The sequence below is a fragment of the Cryptomeria japonica genome, chromosome 2 (assembly GCF_030272615.1).
Source record: "Cryptomeria japonica chromosome 2, Sugi_1.0, whole genome shotgun sequence".
In the NCBI taxonomy this organism is placed as follows: Eukaryota; Viridiplantae; Streptophyta; class Pinopsida; order Cupressales; family Cupressaceae; genus Cryptomeria; species Cryptomeria japonica.
Window position 1 is genome coordinate 117,820,963 of NC_081406.1, and position 12,617 is coordinate 117,833,579.

At 32.3% G+C, this 12,617-nt stretch overlaps 1 protein-coding gene across 1 annotated transcript; it reads right to left on the minus strand.

Annotated features, from left to right (window-relative positions):
* Positions 1-6,860: 6,860 nt before the first annotated feature.
* Positions 6,861-8,069, minus strand: LOC131873695 (rust resistance kinase Lr10-like). The gene has a single exon (XM_059216879.1). The coding sequence runs from the start codon at positions 8,063-8,065 to the stop codon at positions 7,214-7,216; it is 852 nt and encodes a 283-aa protein (XP_059072862.1). The 5' UTR covers positions 8,066-8,069; the 3' UTR covers positions 6,861-7,213.
* Positions 8,070-12,617: the final 4,548 nt, after the last annotated feature.

Sequence of the window (12,617 nt, forward strand, 5' to 3'; positions counted from 1 at the left end):
CACATTACTACAAATATAAAAAATGATCAAATAAATTGGTCTTATATATCTGCAACAACAATGTAGGTCTTCTTCCTGTAGGCCCAAAAAGACATAAGACACGAATGAAACGAGTTACCCAAGTTGGATCAACCTGATCCAAAACAATCATGTGCACCAAAATAAATTGTCCACACACTTCCCACATATGGGCTTAACATCCTCGAACACACAAACAATCACCAAAATTACTCCACACGATCTGTACAATGAATGTCCAAACGTTATTGTTGATTCAAACACTATTATACCTAAAAACTTGTCTACCAAACCTTCCAACTCACTCAAAACTCAACACCGGAGGCCATAAACCTGGAATAAGGCATATTACACGTTCACAATGCTTCTCTGATATTTGCAATATTATATATTTGACACAAATGATCAGCCAACCAAAAATTGTACACTATCAGATACACTGTTCTATCTCATCGAACCTTAGTCTCTCTTTTGGTATGAATGATTCATGAACCACGGATTGGATATCTAACTCTAGTTGTCATTAATGACAACATCTAAACAACAATGTAGTGTCTCTTGCCAACACATTCCCCATTGTAATATTTCATATACTTTTAATAGAGTATCATCATATTGTGGGTAGGTTCCCATTGTGGTTTTTCCCTTGACTGGGTTTTCCATGTCAAAAATCTCGGTGTTATGTGTTTTCATGTTGTTTTTCTGATTTATGCTTTCATGGTTAATTATCAAATCTAAGAATAAGATTAATTTGTGTAATTTTTTGAGACAAATCATTCACCCCCCTCTCAATTGTCTTCCTAGAATTAGATCTATTTCATTAGAAACTACCACCTCTGGTCTGCATATTTGTGGGACACTAGAAAAATAGGCATACATCTCTATGATTCACTAGTTACCACAAGTCAAGAATCAAAATAGTTAGGAAAAATCCAAGGCGAAAGATAACTAGGCAAGCCATGTTAATAGAAAGGACAACAAAGGCAAAGTATTTCTCCATTCAGTGTAAAGGGAAGGTTCTCACATAGCATAGAATCGCATGGGGTGTAATTTATGACACTACAGGTGTAAAAGTGATAACATTACAAGTCAACTATAGGTGAATATGTCCTATTTGGTCCCTAGGTAAATTTAAGTGATACTTGTACTTAGAACCTAGGTTAAGAACATACAAGTTTTACAACACCTTAATTACACCAACAACCCCCTCAAGTACAACTTAGGGAGAATATACACAAATGCAAACAATACAAAATGGGTCCCAATTATAAGGCATGTGTAGGTACACATGTACAAATCCAAGACAATCCCTCACAAACAAAGAAAAGGATAAAAACCAATGGGAAAAAGATTCTCCCTAGAGGAGAGATAAAAATACACAATCCTCTCAAAGAAGAAAGAGAAGGACAAAACCCTTTGTGAGGAAAAAGTCCCCCATAAAATAGAAGAAGAGAGACCAAGTAACCCCCTTTCAATCTAGAATGTGCACCAATGGAGAAGATTGAAATTGAATGTAGAAGATGATCCATGATCTTCAAACAACATTCCTCCGCTTAGGAATAAATATAACCAGAGGTGTACGTATGAAGTATTCCCAATCCTCAAGGAAATATGTAGGAATAAATTCCAAAATGTATGAAATCTCCAAAAATTTATTAGGTGTCCCCATGCCGATTTTAAAAGTTGTTCTGGATTCCAAATCAATTGTATTAGGTGACACTGTTGAAATAGACAATTTGGGATCTAGTGAAGATGAATGTAGAACATGATCCAATGGCTCCAGTGTCTCCTATAAAGACAAAGATACCTCCTACAAATGTTGTAAATAAGTATCCACAATCATGTCAAAATTGAAAGAGTGATCATGTAAGGAACAAATAGCAAGGTCAAAGTGTTCCCTTGCAACAACTAAAGAAGGATCATCTCCATAAAAGAGAAGATGAATATCATCAATTGTCTCCCAAATTTGTAAGATAGGACTCCACAAACAAACCTGCAATGTCTATCAAGTAGTAATCCAAAGGAACTATATCAAAATAATAATGTATATTGTAATGAACCTTACAACAATTTTATATTAGTTTTACCAAAATAATAATAACCCAACTCAAATTTGCAAACTACAATAAAATGGTGAAATTTGGTAATACCAAAAATCTCTCCAAAACATAACTAAACAAACAAGAAAATTAGTGCAAACATGAAAGCATATTTAAAAATGGTATAAATATTATTTTAACAATATTACACACATAAAATAACATAAAAAATGGTATCTTTATCAAAAATGTTATACACATAAAATAATATTATTATTATTCTATTATATCTAAAATTAATAACATAAAAAATTCAAATATAGAGCTCATTCCACAAGAAAACCTCTTGAAAATTTACCAAAATGCACCATTTGAATTCTTAATAGAGTCTCTCAATACAAATACACATGAAACTAAACACTCATATCAATAAATAAATAACAAAACATTCTACTAACAATAGCCACATAAAACTGAAATTATTCTTCTACATAAAGTCCCAAAACTCACACAAACTCATTGCAAAACAACACACATAACAACTCTTTGATGCATAACCATAATCCATGTATGTGATTGCTACTGAAGACATATAATCATACTACCTAAAAGTCTCTATCTCCTTGGTTTATTAGTCTAGAAGATCACACCTTCATTAAAATAACAACAATAATTGTTAAAATTACAAGGAAAATGAATCACAAATGCAAGACAAAACTAATTAAAATGACAAGTAGAATGAATCACAAATAAAAACCAAAACCAAATAAAATGAAAAAAAATATTCAAATACCAATTTCCCTCCCAAATCCCATGCCAAGAAAAGGAAGATGTTTGTGTGAGAAATGTAACTCCAGTTTCCATGTTTCCATTTCCTCTTAATATTCTTTTCTGAAAATTGAGACTTGTCCAATTTTGTCTTCCACCTTGAACAACCTTCCAAAAGCCAAAGATTCTCTTCACCTAGCCCATGCCATATTTTAACATCTAATATTATTTCAAAAATATTTAACATTTGTTGATAAATCTATTTTGAACCATTCAACATGAAAATCAAACTTTCTCGATTAATCTATAGGCCTTGACTTAATATTACTAGAAAAATGGGCCTATTAAAAATTATAAGTTCTATTCTAGAAAAATAAGACATGACAAGTCATGTCTCCCAAATATTTCTTGTCCTCAACCAATTGAAAGCAAGTGGATAAAAGATCCTATTATGGGAATGAGGTATCATGATAAGCTGCATATCTAACCTTAGCACTACATTTGTGAAATGTTGCTTTCTCCTTTTGAGCAAATTGAAGAAATTTTGAGATGATAACCTATGCCAAGTTTCCTTACTATAACTATCTTCAATGCATAACCAAAATTTTCATGCTATTAGTTTCAATTTTTCTCCCTTCCAATACTTATCTTCCCAAGCTTGACTTTTGAATTGAATTGATGCATGAATATTGAGATTCTTGTACCAGAATCACCTAATGCTTTTAATGATATTTTAGATTTGATTTTTATTGTTAAGGCTATTATAATAGTGACCACATCAGATATTACCACTATTACACTTTCTAGAAACAAATCTTTTATTCACCTCTAAATTATTGAAATATATATCATAGAAATATACAACAATAGACCTATATAGTACCTTAAATAGCTTAATGTTTTTCCAACTACATGGATTGATATGAAATAGGAAATGCACATCAATGGAGAAGCCAGTAGTATCATAAAATTACAATATTATTTCCATTACATTCTAGGTGCTTGATTTGTAGTGAAAATCTTATCCTGATGGAGAATGATGTACCTTTTGAAATCATTCATCAATGTATGTTTGACATTCTTCATCCATAAAGTGTCATGATCTATGATCAATATTTTCCCCTTCATATTTGGTTTAGGAATGAGATACTCCCTATCCATATGAAAACTTAAGTCATGTGCCTCCCTATGACTATCATCCTGAAACCTTTGCCAAACTCATTGTGGGAACTACTGCATCCATCACCCATATCCATATGGTCTCCTCCAATGGAGACTTATTTCATGAATCTCCTCCAAACCCAAGCTATCAATGTTGTATTAATTAAATATATGAATGCTGGTAACAATCTATGTAAAGAAACTATCTCTAAGTGTAACATTTTGCAACTATTCAATGATTAAGAATTTGTCCTTAAGCAAATGTATACCATTGTAAATATTTAAGATCAACAACCCCCTAGAAATTACTACACAAGGATTATGTAGTACAATTATGACATATTGTGCATCTCTTTAGATTTTTCTTGTGGAACCAATCATCTTCTTATTAACATAAATATTCTTATCACATCTCCTTCATGAAGTAACACATCCTTGAGTACTAATAATCAAATCCATGTGTGACTTATCAATCTCCCACAAAGGTGCCTTATAAAAGAACTCTTGTTGCTGAAATATACCCATAGTTATTTACTTCATGCACTCCTTGTTTATAGATGATAGAGTAGAATTATGTTGAATCAAAATATGTGATAACCTTAATGTGTATATGACCCATAGCTTGCTAAACTTTCCTCCAAAGATATTCTAAAAAACACATATCTGAACATTCTCCCTTGTTGATTTTGAAGTAGAGATAAGTTTGCCTAATTATAGATTGTTGATATTTTGGAAAGTGTTTAGCAAAGAAAAATAAAATTTGGTTCTCTCTAGGACTTCATCTTGGTCTCTTAGTTAGTTTTCATCTCTATGGTTTCTTGCAACACTACTGACATCAACATGCACAATCAACATCTACTAGAGATTGCAAAGATAGCACTCATGAGGAATGTACAAGACTTGTTCACAATCTTCAAATCAATAGGCCTCTTTTTTCAACAATCTTTTGGCCACTTTAATCAAGTGGAGATTGGTAAGTATTTTGGACACTTCTTTGTGTCTTTTGTTCTATGCAAAAAGCATAGGCTTTTTCCCATGCAACAGACACATGGAACAAATCTACCTACCTGTCATTTATTTCATTTAATTTCTCTTTGCATTTCAAACAACACACCTCCTCTATTATCTAATGTATTGTTTATTTCTCTATTTCCATTCAAACAATTTCCATACTTTAATGGCTATGATCATTATGACTTTGATACGATAATGAGAAGGTGAAATACTTGATGATTTATTCAATGAATAGAGAGAGAATTTGTACAAAGGAGAAATGTAACTATGCATAACCTACACAATTGTTTACTAAACAATTAAGTGTTAACAATGTAATGCTATGCTAACACACTTTATGAATTATAAAAAAGATCACAATTTATGGTTAAAGAGTATGATTAAATTATAGCAATTATGAAATGTTATTATTTTTCTTTTCTAGTCATAAAAAATATGGATGATTATAAAATTCTAAGGCATATGCATCTAAAGTAGATGCCTTTGCTCCATGAAAATGCCAAAATGATTTTAAGCATAACTAAGGCACTACTAATGCCAAATTCATAAATCTATGTAAAGATAGCCATGTCAAGACTTGCTTGAATTCCTAATTTATTGATGTCTCACAAGTTCAAACATCAAAAAAGAATCACTTGATACATGGTTTTCAAATGGTTTTTCTATAGCCTAGACTTGTTCAAATTGATTAATAATGTAGTTTACTTGTATTTATTTTTTGTGTGCATCCATTGGGATGATATCAATAGAGGTGATAAATCTATTTTTTAAAAATTCCTACCTACTCACACTGTGGCAAGGAACAATATAGCAACTTGGAAAAACACCAAAGCACAAATAACACAAGGTGAAGGACATGGTTGAGAAGTTAGAGTAGTTAATCACTTAAAAAGAAACACAAATATTAAAATAAGATACTTGCAGGACTTTCAATATAGAGAAAAAACAACATATTAGGGTAAGGGGTCCAATTATTTCTCATGTTCCAATAACTACTCACTCGTTACTCAACCAAACACCCAATTACTAACTTTAAAGAAACAAAAGAAATGACAATTAAAAGACCATTAAGATATTTCACATATACCAGTAATCACTAACTTGTACTTGCAGTAGTTAAAATTTGTGCATAAGTATCGGTACCCATAGCACATGATTAGTAGGGCATTTGTGCATAAGTATTTGTAAAAACAATTATTAGAGGAAAGTGTATTGGTTCTTAAAAGAATATATATTGGATTAGTTGTGCAAATTTTTGAGGTGGTTGTAGTGCATGTGGTTATTGGAGTAGGTATCAAGCAACAACTTTAAATGACATTTTTTTGGCCTTTATACACATAATGAGTCATCTAACATTCTTTGTTACTACACAAAAGCCAAAACAATAACCATAAACAGTTAAGTCACATATAAAAATAACCAAAATAATCATTGAAATCTGATATGCCATATGTAAATGTGTGAAAATAACTATAACAATTACTGATATCTTTCCAGAAATATCTTTTAACCAAAAAAATTTCCAAAGATATGAAATGTTTGCCCCAAAGGAACGAGATACTCCTTACCACAGGTGCTGTAAATAAAAGAAATACCAATAAAAATTACTCATGATTCAAACTACGCTTCAAGCTCCATAACCTCAACACGGTATTTATGTATACTTAGAAGGGTGATCAAGGACGGTGACAGGGAAAGTGTGACTATCAAGAGCAGCACATGCATTGATACAAAAATCTTATAAAAGGACAAAACAAATCTGAAAACATAAGTCCAATTTATATTGTCTACATACAATATATGTGAGCCTGAGTCCAATCAAAACATAAATGAAGGTAATATAGGATTTTTTTGGACCGATGTTACTCATAAAAAATCAATATACAAGGTAATCGAGGATATATTTTTGAGCGATATTAGTCGTGATATCACTTTCAACATGCAAAGCAATCAAGGATATTTTTATGACGGAGATTTGACGCGAGACAACTTTCCGGTGACTTCAATGTGATTGTCTGACGGACTAAAATTGTTTTTATACGTGAGACAAGTTTGATGGTGCATTGTGGACTGACAAATCTACTTACAAGAAAGCCTAAGCTAATTATGCGCCGTGAGATAATTTTGAATGCTTGAACAGTAATTAGCTATCAACTCATTTGAATATTGACTGTAAATCAAGTCGCGGGTGAATTATCCAAACGTAGTATCTACTATGCCGTTTCGATTTCAATGGTGGACGATTCTTCACTGGCCGAAAATGGTGCCGCTGGTGGCCGTGCGCTGAACGGAGTCGGAGGATTAGGGATGTCGTCAGCACCTCCTTCCAACATTTGAAGCACCCTCATCATTGAAGGTCTGTCCGTCGAATTGTACTGAATACACCACAGACCCACTTTTGCCAGACTCCTTGCCTTCGCCTCATCTGCTCCACTTATCTCTCTCTCTCTCATCCTTGTCCTCAGCTCCCCATTCTCTATCAATTTGAACGCCCACTCTGGAAAATAGAATTGGCTTGAGCGGCTCAGCTGTACATCAATATTCTTTCTTCCTCCCACCATCTCCAATAACATCATGCCAAAACTGTAAACATCTGATTTGTCCGTTACAGGCCCCAAATTTCTAGACCACACCTCTGGCGCAACATATCCTGGTGTAACTCTCGCTGCCGTCATTGAAACATGGTCGTCTCTCCTTCCACACAGTTTGGCCAGGCCAAAATCACCTACTTTGGCTATAAACTCCTTGTCCAATAATATATTGTGTGGTTTTATGTCGAAGTGAATGATGCGGTTGTGACAGCCATTGTGAAGATATGCAATTCCTCGAGCCGCCCCAAAAGCAATTGAATACAACTGATTCCAATTCAGAACTTGATCTTTTTCTTTTCCTGCAAATATAAATTTGTCAAGAGATCCATTTGCCATGTACTTGTACACGAGTGCACTAGTAACTCCTTCAAAGCAATACCCCAGCAAACGAACCAAATGAAAGTGGTGAATCCTTCCAATAGTCGCCACTTCGGTCATGAACTGAGTCTCGCTTTGCCGTGAGTGATCAAGCATTTTAACTGCCACAAGAGTACCGATGTGCAAAGTTATTGGTGATCTTCTTGAGGCTGGAATACGAATATCTGGTTTGCATTTCGTCAACATAACTGTTTAGAAATGTCTCTACCTTGGAAATAGACCGGAGGTTACCACGCTTCCTTCCAGGCACTTCATGGTTGAAGAAGAACATCTTCTTTCGATAAGCAATTACCAGCAATACCGCAATTATTAACGATGCGCTCCCGATGATCCCTGTCACTGATTATAAGGTGAATACTGTCAACTGTAGCGAAGAATAATAAAAGACGACGTAACGAAGAGAAAACAGAATGATAGGCTGAATATATTTAGCCTAGAAGGGCGAATTCCTCAAAAATATTTGTTACTGGTGTAAAACTCGTATATAACACAGAGGTAGAGATACTTACTTATAGCAATGGCAGTCTTATTAGGAGTGTTAAACCAACCTGAATGATCTGTGTTATAAAAAATGCCAGAGGCGTTTATTAGTAGAATGTCCAGAACGTATAAAACATTTTTTTCCTATTCTTTTTAGACAAAATATTTAGGCGATTTTCGCTCATCTGTCAATTACACATTCCGCAAGCAACTGTTTCTACATCAAATTTAAAAAAAATAATAACACAATATTAAATTTAACAAATCCAATTTAGAGATTTAACTTTTACTCTGTTCATCTTACAAAGATCAACATTTCACGATATGTATATTAAATTGGGGGAAACAGGAAGCAATAATTTTACCTGCGGGGCATCTGCCAGGATATAGGCTGTGCCGCTTGCACCTGCAATGAAAGTGCATCGAGCTGTTATAATAACCACATCGCCCACCACTTGACTGGCAATCTCTGCAACTTTTGCTGACATTCCATTTAATTGGGAAACCTCCGTGCATGATTTGATGGTCGTCTACAGGTCCTCCTGAGTTATTGACTGGTAAAACAGCTTGTGCCTTGCATGCTTCAGGCACACTAACGGCTGCTGTCAAATTGTAGTGCCAATCAGGGTTACATTTTAAACTAGCCGTTTGATCGGGCAAGTCTAGCCATTCTGGATTGCACAGACCCCAAAGGGTTATGTCTATGTGTGTATGGGCAATATGAAATTGAGAGCTAGACCTTAATTCCGTGTAGTTATTGGAAGATGGATCGCAATTATCTCCTAGCTCCTTGTCGATTACTGTCATGGTATGATTGAAACTAAAGTTGTCAAGGAATTTGGGATGCAGTATGTAGTATTTCTTACCACTGATATCAAGCAAAGGCTTTGGCAATCTATGACCATAATCACACTCGACCTGAAGGCTTAAGTCCCCTCGGCCGCTATTCTTAAATCCGAAAGGGTAATCGAAAACATGTTCACCACAGAAGAAGATTGGTTGAGCTACACAGAGATGAGCCATGGATAGCGTGAATAATAGGAGAAGACATGCAGTGAAAGAAGGGGAAAATAGTGGAGGTTGATGCAGAGTCATGGCTGCGTTTTCCAAACTAGTTTGGAGAAGGGAGGATTAGTGTAGGTTGGGGAAAGTATGAGATATTTTGAAATGTAGTTATCTAAAACAGTAAAATTTGAAAAGTATTTGGAAACATGAGGATGATGTGTTTGTTGGTTGTTTAGATAGTGAACATGCATACATCATTGAAGACATACCATTCACCTTGACAGCATGTCATCATTGAAGATATTTTATAGATATATTTGATATGTTTTCTATCACGTTTATAATTGATAATCATTTTATAATATATCTAATTAATGTACTATTTGATATCTAAAAATAAATTTCATAATCATAATTCTAATATTAATGTTATCTATTGTATATGAATTTTATAATGTAAATTTTATAAAAACGAGTTATTTTTCTTTATAAACATATCTTTACTACAGTAAATGTTTAATAAATTATTTATGATTATAAAAAATAAAATTTTTGTGATTCATTTATTTATAATAATAAATTATCAAATAATTTTATACTATAATAAAAATATTCATATATATTAAATATTTTTTAATCTAACATTTATTAAATTTTTTTACATGTATTTAATGTCGGAATTTTCTTAAGATATCAAGAATAAGTTGAGTGTTAATTTTAAGAGCTCATTAAGAATCCTTTGAATTACAATAAATCTCTAATAATCAAAATCTAATTTTTAATACCATTTAACTATGTCATAAAAAACAATCACTAATCAATTTACATTGAACTTTTCCAAAATTCAATAATTTTCTATGACAACTATTATCACCACTATAAACAACATCCATCGCTATTATTAACTCTATCTCAAAACTAAGGTGAAAAATCTTTTAAACTTTAATCATTATATACTGCATCACACATCACTCCTATAATATTAAATATAGGATATCACGAGGCTCAACAATCACATGAACACTTCAAAAATTCAATGCCTCTACCAAAAAAAAAAAATGATTTGCTTTAGGGGAAGAGCACTAGTAGTTATTATAGATAACTTTGTACACCTTAAGCTTGCACACAATACATCAGATTTCAGTGATTTTATTTTTATTGTCTTTGTATGCAACTTGACTACTTATAACTATTGTTTTAGCTTCTCAGTAATAAACACTGTACGATCATTATACATAAAATATCACAAAATAGTCATTTCAAAATATCATTGGAAACATATTTCCTATTATCCCATTATTTGTTCACTTTGACAATAATATCTAAAATTAAAAAAAAATATCGATGAGGTCGTTATCCCTCCAATAGTATCTGATGGATATGAGAAATAAATGTTATATAGGTGTCACATAAAGAAGATGGGGGAGAATCTCATCTCTTTGCCTGAGCCAATACGTGCAAAAATGAAGTCAAGTCAAGGTGCAAGACTTCGTGGATATGAGTTGGATAATTGGAATCAGGATGACAAACCATTGCCGTGGCGACACAGCTTCATTGAATCAGTCATCATGATTTTGGACATTTGTGACGTAAGAACCCTATCCGCATTTGTTACAGCGTTCACATGGCAATGAACAACAACTATCCGCTTTTATGGAAGGAAAATAATTACAACGAGCAGGACCCTGTGCTCTAGATTAGAGAGAAGCTTCCTGCATTAGGAACTACTCTGAAAGGCCTGGCAAGGCCGGCTAAAATTTTAGACATTGGACATTGGACGAGGAAAGAATCTGTTACATAAACAAGAGTAAATTGTATAATGACGAGGGGTGGAATCTAATATGTCAAATAAAATATAACGGTTATTTTTCATTTAAAACAATTCAATTGTAAAAACATAAATTTGTATAATAGAATTGTTTGTCATCAATTTTTTTGTTGTAAACAGCATTGAAAAGTAGATTAAGATGATTCAATCAGTATCAATCGCGTAAAAATCTATGTTGATTTAAAGATTTTGTGTTTTCAATAAGTGTTGTTTTGTATGAGACTCCAAATAAAATAATTTAACTGGAACATGGATCATCCCTTTCTCTAACAAAATAAAATTTATGTTTATAATGTATATAGTAAATAAAATAGTTTTAAAGTAATATATATATATATATATTTTAAATTAGATAGCTTTAAATTTATATGTCATATTTTTTAAATAGATTTATTTAAGATACATCTATTAATTAAATATGATTTTATGAAATTTGGGTAAAAAATTAAATTCTAAATTTTATTAATATAACTATTCATATTAAAAATTTAATATGATTATTAATTTTTTGTTTGTATGATATTAAATTTTAATTTAAAAAAAAATCAAATTATTAGTTAGGAATATACAGTTGAATGATTAAAAAAAAGAGAATTAATTTTTTATCTTTAGGAATAATGTTGAAGAATTCAATATGATGTCAAACTAAAATCTGTTTTTCTTCAAAAGGAAAAAGACTTTGTTTATGTGATAAATGTTTTCATATTATCATAGCCTTTAATTTCCAGATAGGTCAATCTCATCACTATAGATCAGTTTGCATAACACAATTTTTTCATGCAACTTGGATATGATCTAGCAAATTGCTCATTTTTTCTCCTTAAATAACTGCCATCTCTATATTTTGCTGACTATTAAATGTTGGCAATATTTAAAAATGCATTGGGGAGATTGCTAGATCATGAAATTCATGTTCTAAGTATTTCCTAGAAAAAAGGTTAAGATTCACAAGGTGTGTGCTCAAGATAAAATAATATAGGATAATTTATCTTTGTTCTAAATGTGATCAAGTTATGGCTTAAAATGTTATGTTGAGTTAAAAGGGTATAATAAATAAATAATTTAGCATACAAAAGAACTCTCCCTAGTCTCATAATGGAGATAGATGATTGTGTACCAATTCAATAGATCTAAATAAATCTTTTATAAAGCATCACTGCTCACTTCCTTCAATGGAGAAAATAGTACAAATAATGGTTGGATTAGAAATATAATCCTTGCTAGATGGATTCTTCAATTATAATCAAGTTTAGGTGAAGGAAGAAGACTCTTACAAGATATACTTTTCCACTAAATGAGGGACATTCGCCTATGTAAAAACCATCATTCAAATTA